General features: G+C 46.4%; 1 protein-coding gene across 1 annotated transcript in view; it reads right to left on the reverse strand.

Moving 5' to 3' along the window:
- Window positions 1-17,211, reverse strand: part of LOC133339683 (myelin protein zero-like protein 1) — a 38,594-nt gene extending 21,383 nt beyond the window's left edge. The window contains exons 1-2 of the mRNA XM_061547839.1: window positions 17,095-17,211; window positions 15,829-15,918 (exon numbers count right to left, since the gene is read on the reverse strand). Of these exons, the coding sequence (XP_061403823.1) occupies window positions 15,829-15,918; window positions 17,095-17,110 (106 nt within the window). The 5' untranslated portion in view covers window positions 17,111-17,211. The remainder of the gene's footprint in view (window positions 1-15,828; window positions 15,919-17,094) is intronic.
- Between the last annotated feature and the right edge of the window lie 1,341 nt (window positions 17,212-18,552).

The following is an 18,552-nucleotide window of genomic DNA, read 5'->3' on the forward strand; positions in this document are numbered from 1 at the left end:
AACGACAACAAACGACCTTGTAGTTCACCATTGGAACCTCATTTGCCAGTAAAATATATGATAATTGTTTTTTTACCCTTCTAAAGGTGCGCCTTTTGGCGTCATCTGGTCCAACACCATGTGAGACTAGGCTCTAAGGAAAGCTGTCTCGGGTGTGGACCAATCAACTTCAAGGACAGTGCATACATTATCAGAGTTATGTTTTTTGTTTGCATTATGACTGCAGGTATTGTGGTCTATGCAAACATGACTCCTTGTAAAAAAGGTGTCAGTTTTGTTGCCAGATAGAAGGGTAAAAAACAATTATCAACCTTGTAGTTGGCTAAACACAGTCCCGCAGATTTCATTTCATTTCGTTTAGTTTTTTAAGTTTTCATTTATTTGGTATCGCCCTGTGAGCCATTCGGCTCTTGAATCGGGTGCAACCGCAACAAACAAAAACAAAAACATGAACAAGAAACCATCTTAAAGTGAATATGTGACTATGTGCAAACAGAAAATCCAGGAAAAAACAGCAAGATGCCCAGTGACAGCCTGTCAAGTGTGATCGGTGCAGAACTCCCCAGACTCAAAAGCCCTGTTAATCAGCACAGACCTGACGAGTCCGTGGTTGTATTGTGCCATCGGTGTTGACGGTATGTGGGGTATGCGGGGTACGTGGAATGGAAACCGCAGAGTTGCCTGATGATGCTCTTTGTTGTTGTTGTTGTAATTACCTGCGATACGTCACGGAACTTGGATTGTAAATGTTGTAGTGGGCTTACTATCCAACACTACACTATACACTACACTATACACTACACTATACTACTATACACTACACTATACTACTATACACTACATTACTATACACTATACTATACACTACATTACTATACACTACACTATACACTACACTATACACTACACTATACTACTATACACTAGATTACTATACACTATACTATACACTACATTACTATACACTACACTACTATACACTACACTATACACTACTATACACTACACTACTATACACACTACACTATACACTACTATACACTACACTACTATACACTACACTATACACTACTATACACTACACTACTATACACACTACACTATACACTACTATACACTACACTACTATACACTACACTACTATACACTACACTATACACTACACTCTACACTACTATACACTACACTACTATACACACTACACTATACACTACTATACACTACACTACTATACACTACACTACTATACACTAAACTACACACTACACTACTATACACTACACAATACACTACTATACACACTACACTACTATACACTACACTACTATACACTACACTACATACTACACTACACTACTATACACTACACTACTATACACTAGACTACTATACACTACACTATACACTAAACTACACACTACACTACTATACACTACACTATACACTACACTACTATACACTACATTACTATACACTACACTATAAGTGTAAATGTTGTAATGGGCTTACTATCCAACACACAACAACCAGTGAGTGCTGTGCGAGTATAAAACAATATACACTACACTATACACTACACTACTATACACTACTATACACTACACTACTATACACTACACTTTACACTAGACAACTACACACTACACTACTGCACACTACACTGCTACACACTACACTAATATACACTAAACTACACTACACACTACACTGCTACATACTACACTACTATACACTAAACTACACACTACACTACTATACACTAAACTACACACTACACTACTATACACTACACTCTACACTACACTACTATACACTACACTACTATACACCACACTATACACCACACTACTATACACTACACTATACACTACACTACTATACACTACACTACTATACACTACACTACTATACACTACACTACTATACACTACACTACTATACACTACACTATACACTACACTACACTACTATACACTACACTATACACTACACTATACACTACACTATACACTACTATACACTACACTGCTACAAACTACACTACTATACACTACACTACTATACACTACACTGCTACAAACTACACTACTATACAATAAACTACACACTACACTACTATACACTACACTATACACTATACTACTATACACTACTATACACCACACTACTATACACTACACTATACTATACACTACACTACTATACACTACACTATACACTACACTACTATACGCTGCACTACTATACACTACTATACACTACACTACTATACAATACTACACTACTATTGTAAATGCTGTAGTGGACTGACTCTCCAACACATCAGTTGAACTCGTAACGAATTGGCAGGTTTTGTATACGTGACAAACCTCACCCATTGGCTGTGTCGGTTCAAAGTGGCGAGTGTAACCCCAACACAACATTGATATTTACTCGATCTAAGCCAACACAAACCTCCGCTGTGGATAATATTGCTCGCGAAAGGCTCCTCCTGCTACGAGGAACAGTGTATTTAATTAAGTAGAACGTGTTGTCTATATTTATTTGAAGTTGCGTATTTTGATGTGACGTCACACACCCCCCCCTCGTCACACATCGTCACAAATGTCTGACACCCCCCCCCCCGGTGCGTGACGTCATTAATGGACGTCCCCTTTATCTTTGTTGCACTTCTTTCTCGGCCATTGTGAACCTTCACAGGTAACAGACGCTCAGGATCTCAGCCTTGCTGACTCAGTGTGTCCGTGACACGGCCATTGTGAAGGTCTTTCAAGCCACATCTACTGCGAAACCCCGTCAACGCACGACGTCTGTTGTTTGTTGTTGTTCTAAGGGAGCCGAGATGACATTTCACAGCCAGGTAGCCCAGCCCGCTATAGTGCATCGTATAGGCATTTGTCAGTTAACATAACGAGTTAAGTGTGGACGGGAAACCCCCAGAACGAACATTGCCATCTCGAGTCTCGCTTAGGCAAGTCACGAAAACACAAACAGACAGCGGCCACACGCAGGTGGCGAGGAGATGCAATCTCCTTCGCCTGGTATGCAGGAGGTCGTGGATTCGATGCCAGATCCTGGCCATGTCTGCTGCTGCTGCTGTATGTTGCAAGTCTGCGTCTCTCTCCTCATTGTGGTCGCTGCGTGGATTTTCACTCCGGGTCAGAGGTCGCAAGCGGGTACCCGATACCCGTACCATACCCGATACCCAGCTACCCGTACCCGGCCGGGTACGGGTACGGGAATCCGTTTGCGACCCTGATGCGGCCGAGTACGGGTACGGGTAAGCCGTGAGTCACTGGTGAGTCACCGTTTGTCACTCATTTCCAAATGTATTGTCTCTTCTCACAATTCAAGTTCCTAGAATCAACCCACCCGCGCCTGCAACATGGCTTCATCCCAGAGGTTGCAATCGGGTACCTGATACCCATACCCTACCCGATACCCGGCCGGGTACGGGTAGCCGGGTATCGGGTAGGGTACGGGTACGGGTACCCGTTTTCGACCCTGGTGCGGCCGGGTACGGGTACGGGTAAGGAATCAAAACCCGTTTGCGACCTCTGCTCCGGGTCCTCCGGTTTTTCCCTCCACATTTAGAATCTACGTCACCACGCGTTTAGGCTATTTGTCTGCTGCTATCGATGTCTACGTGGTGATGATGATGATATCAATCACGTGGTTGAGCTTCTATGATTAGTGGCGGTCAGGTCGCTTCTGATAAAAAAAAAAGCTACACAGCAGCTTAGTGGAGCCTGACCTGGTCACAATAAACATGGCTTAGTTTTAGTATGGGACTCTGAGTGTGGGTCTATGTGGCTTCCCATGGGTCTCTGGGTCTCTCTTGGTCTCTATGAGTATGGGTCTCTCTGGGTCTGTATGGGTCTCTGAGTCTCTCAGGGTCTCTGAGTGTGGGTCTATGTGGCCTCCCATGGGTCTCTGAGTCTCTCTGGGTCTCTGAGTGTGGGTCTCTGTGGGTGTCTATGGGTCTCTGGGTCGCTCTGGGTCTCTATGAGTATGGGTCTCTCTGGGTGTACATGGGTCTCTGAGTCTCTCTGGGTCTCTATGAGTATGGGTCTCTGTGGGCGTCTTTGGGTCTCTATGAGTATGGGTCTCTGTGGGTCTGTGTGGGTCTCTGAGTCTCTCAGGGTCTCTGAGTGTGGGTCTCTGTTGGTGTCTATGGGTCTCTCTGGGTCTCTATGAGTATGGGTCTCTATGGGACAGTTTGGGTCTCTGAGTATGGGTCTCTGTGGGTGTCTATGGGTCTCTCTGGGTCTCTATGAGTATGGGTCTCTTGTGGGTGTCTTTGGGTCTCTATGAGTATGGGTCTCTGTGGGTCTGTGTGGGTTTCTATGAGTATGGGTCTCTGAGTCTCTCTGGGTCTCTATGAGTATGGGTATCTCTGGGTCTGTATGGGTCTATGTGAGTATGAGTCTCTGTGGGTCTGTATGGGTCTGTGTAGGTGTCTACGAGTCCCTCTGAGTATGGATATATGTGGCTGTCTATGGGTCTCTATGTGTTTAGAGTATTTAGCTGTTAGTATCAATGTCCACGTGATGATGATGATATCAGCCATTTTGTTTTGCTGCTAGTGATGACCAGTTCGCTTCTGAACAATGAGCAGAAAAAATATATATATTTTACAAAACTTTTTTTAACACAATTTAATGAAATGCACTAGTCATGGCAGAACTCTACGACTCCAGGAAGTGGCCCTGAAGCTTGCCATAACGTTAGGGTCCGTGGCCAATTACAGCCAATGTCAGTTGACCGTGGACAATTAGACCCAAGCAGAAACATAACACATAAAAAAAATGTTTTTTTTTATGATAGAATATAGTATTGTCATCAGTATAACATAAGTATACCAAGTTTGCAGTCGATGCCACATTTGGAAGTGGGATAAAATTGAGTTACAAGATTTGAGGATACAATAACGACAACAACAACGACAACAACAGACAGTAGTAGTAGGTTTGTTACCCTTTAAACTGGTACAAAACTGACACCTTTATACAAGGCATAATGTTTGCAATAACCGCAACACAAGCAGTCAAAATGCAAACAAAAAGAAACAACTGTGATGATGATAATGATATGCACTGTCCTTGAAGTTGATTGGTCCACACCCGAGACAGCTTTCCTTAGAGCCTAGTCTCCATTGGTGTTGGACCAGATGACGCCAAAAGGCGTACAACTCAAAAACAGTGCACTATCAGAGTATTGAGAGCTCGGGTTAAGCATTTACACTATGAGACCTCCTTTACCAGTGGCAAAATATAGTAATAGGTTTTTACCCTTTAAACTGGTACAACACTGACACCTTTATACAAGGCATCATGTTTGCATGATGCCTTGACTGCTTGTGTTGCGGTTATTGCAAACATGATGCCTTGTATAAAGGTGTCAATTTAGAACCAGTTTAAAGGTTAAAAACCTATTATATTTTGCCACTGGTAAAGGCGGTCTCATAGAGTAAACAACAGACAGAGTGAGTTAATTAATTCCGTCAGAAATCGCGCCGTGATTCACGTCACGTGAGGCAGGGCTTTGGGTGCATCGAGTGTCTACTGCTAACTTTGTGTACTGGTGTGTGTGTGTACTAGTGTGTGTACTGGTGTGTGTGTACTGGTGTGTGTGTACTGGTGTGTGTGTACTGGTGTGTGTACTGGTGTGGGCTTACTGGTGTGTGCGTTCTGCTGTATGTGTACATCTTAGTGTGTGTACTGATATGTGTGTAATGGTGTGTGTACTGTTGTGTGTGCACTGCTGTGTGTGTGTGTACTGGGGTCCTGCAAAATGAACCCCCTACCTCCTTGTTGGTGCCGGACGGCAACGCTGTGGTGGGCAGTGCCGTGGGAGTAGGGCCAACTTAGATTGACTATTCCCCTCATGTCGTTTGTAACCACCACAGTGGCCAAATGGGGGCTCTGAATGGGTGCGAGGGGCTGGTAACCCCTCCACCTTCAATTAATGAACACTAAATCACGAGTTTTTACTTTGATTAAGCTTGTGCCGGAGGCCCCTAGGGAGAGAGTCATCTTGTTGGGTGACTTCAATGCCCGAAGTCACTGGCACCTGGTCTGGAGTGATTGGAAGGCATGGGCCAGATCAGCTCAATAACAACGGCAGGAGGCTGCTAGATTTTGTGCAGCCAATGGGCTTGTAATTACCAACACGCTGTTCCGGATTCGGCGCAACCACACAAAATCATGGATGCATGCCGGGTCCAAGAAAGAACATTTGCTGGACTACATAGCGACCGAACAGCGGATGTGGGCCCATGTCCTTGACACCAGGACCTACCGTGGTGCTGATCTGCCCACTGACCATCGACTTGTCATCTGTGAGATGCATCTGCCATTATTATACTCCGGTGGTGGGTGTAAACCCAGGACCCCATTTAAACCCATAGTCTCAGCTAGCTGATGAAATTTGGAAGCAATAATTTCATCATCGCTTGCGACTGGGGTTGGTATTCTCCCCCACTCCTCCTGATGTCGAGGGTAAATGGGCGAGGTTTAGGACTGTGGCTCATGCAGCTGGAATGGCTGCTTTGGGTACACGGTCCAGACCTCCCCAAATACCTTTACTAACAGAAGAGGTCTCCGTGTGAATGAATAGGTCTCTGTGTATGTCTATGGGTCTATATGTGTGTATCTATGGGTCTCTGTGTGTGTCTATGGGTCTACGTGTGAGTCTATGGGTCTCTGTGTATGTCTATGGGTCTATATGTGTGTATCTATGGGTCTCTGTGTGTGTCTATGGGTCTCTGTGTATGTCTATGGGTCTATATGTGTGTATCTATGGGTCTACGTGTGTGTCTATGGATCTCTGTGTGTGTCTATGGGTCTCTGTGTGTGTCTATGGGTTTCTGTGTATGTCTATGGGTCTATGTGTGTATCTATGGGTCTACGAGTGTGTCTATGGATCTCTGTGTGTGTCTATGGGTCTACGTGTGAGTCTATGGGTCTCTGTGTGTGTCTTTGGGTCTATGTGTGTATGTATGGGTCTACGTGTGTGTCTATGGATCTCTGTGTATGTCTATGGGTCTATGTGTGTATCTATGGGTCTACGTGTGTGTCTATGGATCTCTGTGTGTGTCTATGGGTCTACGTGTGAGTCTATGGGTCTCTGTGTGTGTCTATGGGTCTATGTGTGTATTTATGGGTCTCTGTGTGTGTCTATGGGTCTCTGTGTATGTCTATGGGTCTATGTGTGTATCTATGGGTCTACGTGTGTGTCTATGGATCTCTGTGTGTGTCTATGGGTCTACGTGTGAGTCTATGGGTCTCTGTGTGTGTCTATGGGTCTATGTGTGTATGTATGGGTCTACGTGTGTGTCTATGGATCTCTGTGTATGTCTATGGGTCTATGTGTGTATCTATGGGTCTACGTGTGTGTCTATGGATCTCTGTGTGTGTCTTTGGGTCTACGTGTGAGTCTATGGGTCTCTGTGTGTGTCTATGGGTCTATGTGTGTATCTATGGGTCTCTGTGTGTGTGTCTATGGGTCTCTGTGTGTGTCTGTGGGTCTCTGTGTGCATCTATAGGTCTCTGTTTATGTCTATGGGTCTACGTGTGTTATCTATGAGTCTCTGTGTGTGTCTATGGGTCTCTGTGTGTGTCTGTGGGTCTCTGTGTGTATATATGGGTCTCTGTGTGTGTCTATGGGTCTCTGTGTCAATCACGGGCTCCAAGCTGACACCCAACCCCTTACAGGGTTCACGTCTGAATAGTGTGTGTATGTGTGTGAGAATGTACGTGTGTGTGTGTGTGTATGTGTCAGTGTGTGTCTCGGAGTGTGGGTAGCTGTAGTGTAGCGGTTAGCGCGCTGCGCTACAAACTTGTGCGACCTGGGATAGGTTCCCACCGGGCGTGGTGCTGGCCACCCACCCCCTCGTGTACCGTTCCGGCCTTCATAGGTGCTCGCTCACAGCACTTGCCCCAACAGTCAGTTAAGGCTACACGGGGGATCTTTGGGACCGTCATTAAATGACGTCACGCGATTTTGGACGATTTTTGACCCCCTCCCCCCCTTCGTCACACGGCGTCAACAAAAATTCAGACCCCACCTCAAATATGACGTCACAAAGCTCTGCCCGCCCCCCCACCCCCCAAAAAATAAAACATGCTTCAAATCGCTTTAAACTATTGTCATTATAGTGCATATTTAATGTGGCGCTGCACTCTGATGTTGTAGGAGAAAATATTTATTAAATAGTCTATTTAATTAAGTAGAACGTGTTGTATATATTTATTTGAAGTTGAGTATTTTGATGTGACGTCACACACCCCCCCCCCTCGTCACACATCGTCACAAATGTCTGACCCCCCCCCCCCAGGTGCGTGACGTCATTTATGGACGTCCCCTTTGTCTTTGTTGAACTTCTTTCAAAGCCATTGTGAACCTTCATAGGTAACAGACGCTCAGGATCTCAGCCTTGCTGACTCAGTGTGTCCGTGACACGGCCATTGTGAAGGTCTTTCAAGCCACATCCACCGCGAAACCCCGTCAATGCACGACGTCTGTTGTTTGTTGTTTTTCTAAGTGAGCAGAGATGACATTTCACATCTCGACAGCCGGACAGCCAGGACGCCAGTTAGCCCAGCCCGCTATCGTGCGTCGTGTATGCATTTGTCAGTTAGCATCATGGGTTAAATGTAGACTGGAAACCCCCAAAACGAACATAGCGATTTCTAGTCTCGCTTACGCAAGTCACGAAGACACAAATAGACAGCGGCCACACGCAAGTGGCGAGGAGATGCAATCTCCCTCGCCTGGTATGCAGGAGGCTGTGGGTTCGATGTCAGACCCTGGCCATGTCTGCTGCTGCTGTATGTTGCAAGTCTGCGTCTCTCTCCTCATGGTGGTGGCTGCGTGGATTTTTCACTCCGGGTCAGAGGTCGCAACCGGGTACCCGATACCCGTACCCTACCCGATACCCGGCTACCCGTACCCAGTGACTCACGGCTTACCCGTACCCGTACCCGGCCGGGTACGGGTACGGGTAGGCCGTGAGTCACTGGTGAGTCACCGTTTGTCACTCATTTCCCAACGTCTTGTCTCTTCTCACAATTCAAGTTACTAGAATCAACCCACCCGCGCCTGCAACATGGCTTCATCTCAGAGGTTGCAATCGGGTACCTGATACCCGTACCCTACCCGATACCCGGCCGGGTACGGGTAGCCGGGTATCGGGTAGGGTACGGGTACGGGTACCCGTTTTCGACCCTGGTGCGGCCGGGTACGGGTACGGGTAAGGAATCAAAACCCGTTTGCGACCTCTGCTCCGGGTCCTCCGCTTTTTCCCTCCACATTTAGAATCTACGCCACCACGTGTTCAGAGTCTTTGTCTGCTGCTATCAATGTCCACGTGGTGATGATGATGATGATATCAGTCACGTAGTTGAGCTTCTATGATTAGTGGCGTTCAGGTCACTTCTGATAAAAAAGCTAGTGGGGCCTTACCTGGTCATGGGTCTCTGAGTCTCTCTGGGTCTCTGAGTGTGGGTCTCTGTGGGTCAGTTTGGGTCTCTGAGTATGGGTCTCTGTGGGTGTCTTTGGGTCTTTATGAGTATGGGTCTCTGTGGGTCTGTGTGGGTTTTCTATGAGAATGGGTCTCTATGGGTCAGTATGGTTCTCTGAGTATGGGTCTCTGTGGGTGTCTACGAGTCCCTCTGAGTATGGGTCTCTGTGGCTGTCTATGGGTCTCTATGTGTTTAGAGTATTTGGCTGTTAGTATCAATGTCCACGTGATGATGATGATGATATCAGCCATTTTTCGATTTAAAGCTTTCGTGACTGCAGCAGGGATTCATCTTCTTGGTTCTTTCGGTAAAGTCACGTAGAAGGGAAATAATAAAATAAAATAAATAAAACATAATAAAATAATTCTCACGATGTTTCGGCCACAACGCAAACAGCCATCCTCAGGTGAAGAACAGGTCTGTCGGGAAGACAGCGTCTGAATGAAACACCCCAGGCTTGGAGCGTATATTTAAGCTGGGTTGGAGGGGGAAGAGCGCCTTGACAAAATAATTTGCATATCAAGAGGAATTTAGCATATTAATGGGAAATGCAGATATGGGATTAGTACTACTTGTGAAATGCGTAGGAGGTGGGCGGGGGTTTCAAAGTCATGTTATGCCCGTGCATTATTCAGGATTAGCTGCATCAAAGGGAGGGGGTAGGGGTAGCATTAACAAAGGGAAGGAGTGTTTATAGTATGTAGCTGCAGTTACTAAACCACCACGTAAACAACTAAAGTATAAACTACATAGTATCATCAGTATACTAAATATACTCTCCAATAAGCTGAGCTACTAACAGTAAGTAATACATTACAATTCTACGTCGCAAAAAATGTGATATGCTTCCAGCTAAACTTTTTTCTCTTACATTACACGGGTCTACCCCGTACAATATACTGCCATAGACAAACCCAACATTAAAATATATAATGTATTACTATACACCACTCCATATCTTCGATTATACATTGTAATATTACACTATGTATTATTCTACCCACCCTACTGTATGTCACACTGCTGTATATTCACTATACAATTACGATACTATATATTACCTTATACATTGTATTTAACATTACAATTTTATACTATTTATTATTATACAATCTGTTGCTTCCTCTTAGTATCTTTCACGCGACGGTCAATGGTATAGTGTATAGCAGATTGTTGTGTGTGTACTGGTGCGCGTGTACTGCTGTGTCCTAGTGTGGCTATGTACTGCTGTGTGTACTAGTGTGTACTGCTGCATGTGTATGGGGAGCGGTAGTGTTGCAGTTAGCGCTACGCTGTACTGCGAACCCGGCGACCCGAGTTCAACTCCCGCTCACGGCCAACACCAGCGACGATTGTCTAAACCAGTCCTGGGACTCCACCGAGGTCGACTTAGTCTCAAATCGGTACCCGGTGCGGTGTGCAGTAAACATCGCTGTTAGCCACCCACCCCCCCCCCCCCTGCACAATGCCGGCCTTCATAGGTGCTGCCACTCGCTAACCACACTTGCCCCAAAAGCCATTTGAGGCTATATAGGGGCGATCTTTGTATTTGCAATGATGTTAAATCTAGGAGCAGTGCTGAGTTTATGGCCAGTGTTGAGTTTATGGTGCAGTGTTGAGTTTATAGTGCAGTGTTGAGTCTATGGTGCAGTGTTGAGTTTATGGGTAGCAGTGTTGAGTCTATAGGTAGCAATGTTGAGTCTATGGGTAGCAGTGCTGAGTCTATGGGTAGCAGTGCTGAGTCTATGGGTAGCAGTGTTGAGTCTATGGGTAGCAGTGTTGAGTCTATGGGTAGCAGTGCTGAGTCTATGGGTATCAGTGTTGAGTCTATGGGTAGCAGTGTTGAGTCTATGGGTAGCAGTGCTGAGTCTATGGGTAGCAGTGTTGAGTCTATGGGTAGCAGTGTTGAGTCTATGGGTAGCAGTGTTGAGTCTATGGGTATGAGTGTTGAGTCTATGGGTAGCAGTGTTGAGTCTATGGGTAGCAGTGCTGAGTCTATGGGTAGCAGTGTTGAGTCTATGGTGCAGTGCTGAGTCTATGGGCAGTGTTGAGGCTATGGGCAGTGTTGAGTCTAAGGGCAGTGTTGAGTCTATGCTGCAGTGTTAAGTATATGGCGCAGTGTTGAGCTTAATGGTGCATTACTGAGTGTGTGGGCAGTGTTGAGTCTAAGGGCAGTGTTGAGGCTATGGGCAGTTTTGAGTCTATGTGCAGTTTTTTTTTGTTTAAAGCTTTCGTGACTGCAGAGATTCATATTCTTGGTTCTTTCGGTAAAGTCACATAGAAGGGAAATAATAAAATAATAAATATTTAAAACAATAAAATTCTCACGACGTTTCGACTGCAACACAAACACTCATCATCAGGTGTGAAATCCTTTCTATGGGGAGTGTTGAATCTATGGTGCAGTGTTGAGCCATGGGCAGTGCTGAGTCTATGGGGCAGTGTTAAGTCTATGAGTAGTGTTGAGTCTAAGGTCAGTGTTGAGGCCAGGGGCAGTGTTGAGTCTATGGGCAGTGCTGAGTCTATGGGTAGTGTTGAGTCTATGGGCAGTGTTGAGTCTACGGGAAGTGTTGAGTCTATGGGCAGTGTTGAGTCTATGGTGCAGTGTTGAGTCTATGGTGCAGTGTTGAGTCTATATGTGCTGTTGGTGACCAGGTAACAAGGTGAAGGTTGCATTCTTTGTGTGAGTCTATGGGTCTCTGCGTGTGTCTGTGTGTATGTGTCTTTGTGTGTCTCTGTGTGTATCTTTGTCTGTGTGTGTCTCTGTATGTGATTGTGCGTGTCTGTATGGGTGAGTCTGTGTCTGTGTGTGTGTGACTGTGTGTGTTTCTGTGTGTGTGTTTTTATGTTTGTGTCTGTCTTTGTGTGGGCAGTGGTGGTCACGAATCCGGCGGAGACACGAGTGCTGAGTCTATGGGCAGTGGTGAGTCTACGGGCAGTGTTGAGTCTATGGGCAGTGTTAAGTCTATGTGCAGTGTTGAGTCTATATGTAGTTTATACTTTAGTTTTCTACGTGGTTGTTGAGTAACTGCAGCTACATATCATTAACATTCCTTTCCTTTGTTACTGCTAATCCCTGCACCCCCCTTGGTTGCTGCTGATCCTGCATAATGCATGGGCATAATATGACTTTGACACCCCCCCGCCCAACGCCTACGCATTTTCCATGAATATGCTAAATTCCTCTTCACATGCACATTCTTTTTGTTAAGGCGCTCTTCAACCCCCAATGCAGCTTATATATAAGCTCCTAGTTTGGTAGTGTCTCATTCTTCACCTGAAGACGGCTGCTTGCGTTGTAGCCGAAACGTCGTGAGAATTGTTTTATTATGTTTTATTTTTATTATTTTATTACTTCCCTTCTACGTGACTTTACCGAAAGAAACAAGAAGAAAAAAAAACTATGGTGCAGTGTTGAGTCTATGGTGCAGTGTTGAGTCTATGTGCAGTGTTGAGTCTATGGTGCAGTGTTGAGTCTATGGGCAGTGTTGAGTCTATGGGTAGTGCTGAGTCTATGGGGCATTCTTGAGTCTATGGTGCAGTGTTGAGTCTATGGGCAGTGTTGAGTCTATGAGTTTGTGAATAGTCACTCCGTGTGACGTACTGTGAAGCGGGCATGACAAAACACGCGCACGTTCTCAAGCGCCCTGACGGGCACAGAGAAGAGGAAATGTCACGATCAGCCGATTTTTAAATAACCCCGAAGAACCGTTAGCAAACAGGCAAACAAATTCCTCGAATGCCCCCCAAGGAATCGATGTTGCTCATTGTTTGACCTTACAGGGGCGGACATGCCCAATCACACATCCAAACAAAGACAATTCTAGATTTGAAGCTTTCGTGACTCCAAGAATTCATAGTCTTAGGTTTTTTCGGTAAAGTCACGTAGATAAAAAATAAAAATAAAAATTAATAAAAGTAAAATAAAAGAAAAAAAAGAAAAATCACGACGTTTCGGAGGCAACACAAGCTTCCGTCTTCAGGTGGAACCGTCACAGCATGATAGCTGTATCAAGCAAGCGTGCTGTGACGGTTCCACCTGAAGACGGAAGCTTGTGTTGCCTCCGAAACGTCGTGATTTTTCTTTTTTTCTTTTATTTTACTTTTATTAATTTTCATTTTAATTTTTTACCTACGTGACTTTACCGAAAAAACCTAAGAATATGAACACAAAGACAACCATCGCTCGCACAGCCTTCACAGACTGTTGGGACAATTGCTGTTAGCAGTGAGTGGCAGCGCCTACTAAGGCCGGCACGGCACACGAGGGGGGGGGTCCAGCATCATGCCTGCCCGGCCGCCTTTGTCTCCCCAGTGGCGACGTTTACAGGTCTCTGTGTGAGTCTATGTTTCTCTCTGTGTCTCTATTTGAGGCTAAGTTTACATAGGAGAGTCCCCAAGACCGGGGTCGGACAATCGTCACTGGTGTTAGTGGTGTTGGCCATGGGCTGGAATCGAACTCGGGTTTCTCCTGGGCTCGTAGCGCAGCGCTAACCGCTGCGCCACCGCTCTCCGCACATCCACTCACACTCATTGATTGTGGTGCAAACACGACCATCGTAAACCTCACTTCTCTGCAGTTATGAAAGAGAGAGAGAGAGTGTGTATGACCTTGACTCAGGACTTGGAACTCGTAATTACATTTAAGAGTCATACAACATCTCATAAAAGTGTGCTGTTGGTGACCAGGTAACAAGGTGAAGGTTGCATTCTTTGTGTGAGTCTGTGGGTCTCTGTGTGAGTCGGTGGGTCTCTGTGTGAGTCTGTGGGTCTCTGTGTGAGTCGGTGGGTCTCTGTGTGAGTCTATGGGTCCCTGTTTATCTTTGTGTGTGTCTTTGTGTGTCTCTACGTGTGTCTTTGTGTGTCTTTGTGTGTATCTTTGTCTGTGTGTGTCTCTGTATGTGTGTCTTTGTGTGGTCTCTATGTGTGTGACTGTGTGTGTTTCTGTGTGTGTGTGTTTTTATGTTTGTGTCTGTCTTTGTGTGGGCAGTGGTGGTCACGAATCCGGCGGAGACACGAGTTCGATTCCCACTCACGGCCACCACCAGCACCAGTGACAGCGATTATCTGAACCGGTAGGGGGGAGACAAAAGGCGGCCGGGCGGGCGTGGTGCTGGCCACCCACCTACTTGTGTGCCGTACCGGCCGAGTTTTATGAATTGATTTATGGTTGAGTGACGAGCTTGTGTAACGCCTTGCACGTGGACTGTGCTCGTGCCAAAACTGATAACACCTTGAGACTCAACACTGCTAACCATAGACTCAGCACTGCACCATAGACTCAACACTGCACCATAGACTCAACACTGCACCATAGACTCAACACTGTACCATAGACTCAACACTGCACCATAGACTCAACACTGCACCATAGACTCAACACTGAACCATAGACTCAACACTGTACCAGAGACTCAGCACTGCACCATAGACTCAACACTGTACCATAGACTCAGCACTGCACATAGACTCAGACTGCACCATAGATTCAACACTGCACCATAGACAACACTGCACCATAGATTCAACACTGCACCATAGATTCAACACTGCACCATAGACTCAACACTGCCCATAGACTCAACACTGCACCATAGACTCAACACTGCCTATAGACTCACCACTGCCCATAAACTCAACACTCCCCATAGACTCAGCACTGCCACCCATAGACTCAGCACTGCTACCCAGAGACTCAGCACTGCACCATAGACTCAACACTGCACATAGACTCAACACTGCACATAGACTCAACACTGCTACCCATAGACACAGCACTGCTACCCATAGACTCAACACTACCTATAGACTCAGCACTGCTACCTTAGACTCAACACTACCCATAGACTCAGCACTGCTACCCATAGACTCAACACTACTCATAGACTCAGCACTGCTACTCATAGACTCAACACTGCTACCCATAGATTCAACACTACTCATAGACTCAACACTGCTACTCATAGACTCAGCACTGCTACACATAGACTCAACACTGCTACCCATAGATTCAACACTACTCACAGACTCAACACTGCTACACATAGACTCAGCAGTGCCCCTGTACATGAAGCACTCCTCCTCCTTCTTAGCCTTCTTCCATTCCGCTCTGAGAGCCTCCTCCCCTCTTCTCCACTGCGTCTCACTACTCCGCTCCTCCCACGTGACCCCCACGTGACTCCTACGTGACCCTACGTGACCACTGCTCCAGTCACTCAACCCTCAGCCCTCGTTCAGCGCTTGCCCCAACACTCTGTTACAGGCAACACGTGGTGGTGGTGGTGGTGATGATGATGCTACTTACCAAATAATGCTATTTTTATCATGAACATTGTTGTTGTTCTTCCAAGTGTAGATATCAGGGCCATTTCTTGACGAACGTAGAACAGGAATTCTGTAAAATGAACAAGTTACAAAACGGTTAACAAATTAGTTCATCGTTTGGCAGTCACAACATCCCAAACTTAATTTGGAGCTTTCGTGACTGCAGGAATTACTCTTTGGTTCTTTAGGTTAAAGTCACGTATACATATAAAATAATAAATCAAATAATAGCATACGACGTTTCGATTGCAACACAAGCAATCATCATCAGGTATAAATGAAATAGAAACACAAATCTAGTATACAACATCCCACTTCACCGTGCGGCAAGACTCATCAACACGAGACCGTTCACCTGAATGGGAGCGCTCTCAGCTCGTGGTTAAATAAAGGACGTCAATCACAAGAGGCAATGCATCTCAATGGGAGGTCTCTAAGCTGGTGGTTAAATAAAGGACGCCAATAACAAGGGGCAATGACTCTCAATGGGAGCGCTCTCAACTGGTGGTTAAATAAAGGACGTCACTCACAAGGGGCAGTGAATCTGAACGAAGCCTGAATCTCGTAGTGAGAAAAGTAAGTGTCACGGAATCTCCCGGTTGAGACCGGTAACCACAGAGCGGAGTCCAACCGGTTCCTTACCTGGTGAAGGTCACGACGCCAATGTTCGCATATTCCTCTTATAAACCCGTCCGTGTTGTACACTCACCGTAGATGTATGCGCGTGAAATACAAAACTAACGATTTCCGTTTAGCCTCTAACAGACTGTAGGGGCAAGTGTTATTGGCCTGTAGCACCTACGACGGCCGGCACTGTGACACACGAGGTGGGGGTGGGTGGCCAGCACCAAGCCCGGCCGCCTTTGTGTCTCCCACAGTGCTAGCGATAAAATTTCGATTTAAAGCTTCTTTCGTGACTGCAGGGATTCATCTTCTTGGTTCTTTCGGAAAAGTCACGTAGAATGGAAATAATAAAATAATAAAAACTAAAACATAATAAATTAATTCTCACGACGTTTCGGCCACAACGCAAGCAGCCATCCTCAGGTGGAGAGAAGGTCTGTCATTCAGACTCTGTCTACTCGACAGACCTGTTCTTCACCTGAGGACGGCTGCTTGCGTTGTGGCCGAAACGTCGTGAGAATTATTTTATTATGTTTTATTTTTATTATTTTATTATTTCCATTCTACGTGACTTTACCGAAAGAACCAAGAAGAAAAAGTGCTAGCGATGTTTACTACACACCGCTGGAGGTGCTCATTGGAGGCTGAGTTGACCTAGGGGAGGCCCGGGACCGGTTCAGATGATCGTGACCGGCGGTGTTGGCCGTGAGCGGGAACCCATCTCCTGTCGCCGGGTTCGTAGCGCTACCCGCTACACTACAGCTCAGCACACACAAAGTTCAAAGATCAAAGATCTCAACTCGCTCACCTACACAAAGATCCCCCGTGTAGCCTCTAACAGACTGTAGGGGCAAGTGCTGTTAGCGAGTAGCAGCAGCTATGAAGCAGAGGTCACAAACGGGTTTTGATTCCTTACCCGTACCCGTACCTGGCCGCACCAGGGTCGCAAACGGGTACCCGTACCCGTACCCGGCCGTGTACGGGTTGCCGGGTATCGGGTAGGGTACGGGTATCGGGTACCCGGTTGCGACCTCTGTTATGAAGGCTGCCGGCACGGCACACGAGGGGGTGGGTGGCCAGTACCACGCCCGACCGCCTTTGTCTCCCTAGTGGCGATGTTGGCTACACACCGTACAGAGTACACATTTGAGGCTGAGTCGACCTACACACACACACACACCGCCTCGCACGCTTTGAGATGCGCTTTTGCGGCCGTCTGGAACGCTCTTCCTTGCGATATTAGGAGGCCACTTTTAAATGATCGAGATCGAACACTCATTCCTTGAGAGCTGAGTGCTGCTGTTGTTGTTGTATTTAGATTGTTGTCATTCAAGCCACACCTCCGATTAGCCACGGTTGGCTACGTACGGTGCAAAAGAAGTCCAACATCCATACCAATACGCGCCATTCGCCGCTAAGTGGCGCTGACGTCACCACGTCACCTGTGCCAGGCTAGGTGCACTTACACACTCAGACACTCGCACAGAGTTGAATACTCACATTTGTTAGCCCAAGTCACAGGTCCGTGGAGTGACCGATGATGATTCGATGCACGCGTTCAGTGGCACCGCGTGTGTGTGTGTGGCTGTCACCTTTGTGTGTGAGTGTGTGTGTGTGAGTATGTGTGTGTGGTTGTCACCTCTGCGTGTGAGTGTGTGAGTGTGTGTGTGCGGCTGTCACCTCTGTGTGTGAGTGTGTGTGAGTGAGTGTGTGTGAGTGAGTGTGTGTGTGTGGCTGTCACCTCTGTGTGAGTGTGTGTGTAAGTGTGTGTGAGTGGCTATTACCTCTGCGTGAGTGTTTATAAATGCACAGTGGGAGGCGCTACCTGCCCCCGTCACACTCTGACAGCCCAATGGATGCCTCAGCACCCCCACCCCCTCTCGTGTTCGACGAGGCCAGGTGAGGTTGCCCAGACAGCGGTGACTTCAAAGAAGGAAGTGAGATAACTGCATGGGGTCTTTAGTCCAAGGGGTGGGTGTGCTACTGCACAAGCAGCGTCACTAATGATAATAGACGTGTGAAGATGTTACAACACCAAAGTTAAACCTTTTACACAAGCTACGTCACTAATGAGAATGGG

The sequence above is a fragment of the Lethenteron reissneri genome, unplaced genomic scaffold (genome assembly GCF_015708825.2).
Source record: "Lethenteron reissneri isolate LAM-NWPU_2019-01 unplaced genomic scaffold, ASM1570882v1 scaffold_203, whole genome shotgun sequence".
Lineage (NCBI taxonomy): Eukaryota > Metazoa > Chordata > Hyperoartia > Petromyzontiformes > Petromyzontidae > Lethenteron > Lethenteron reissneri.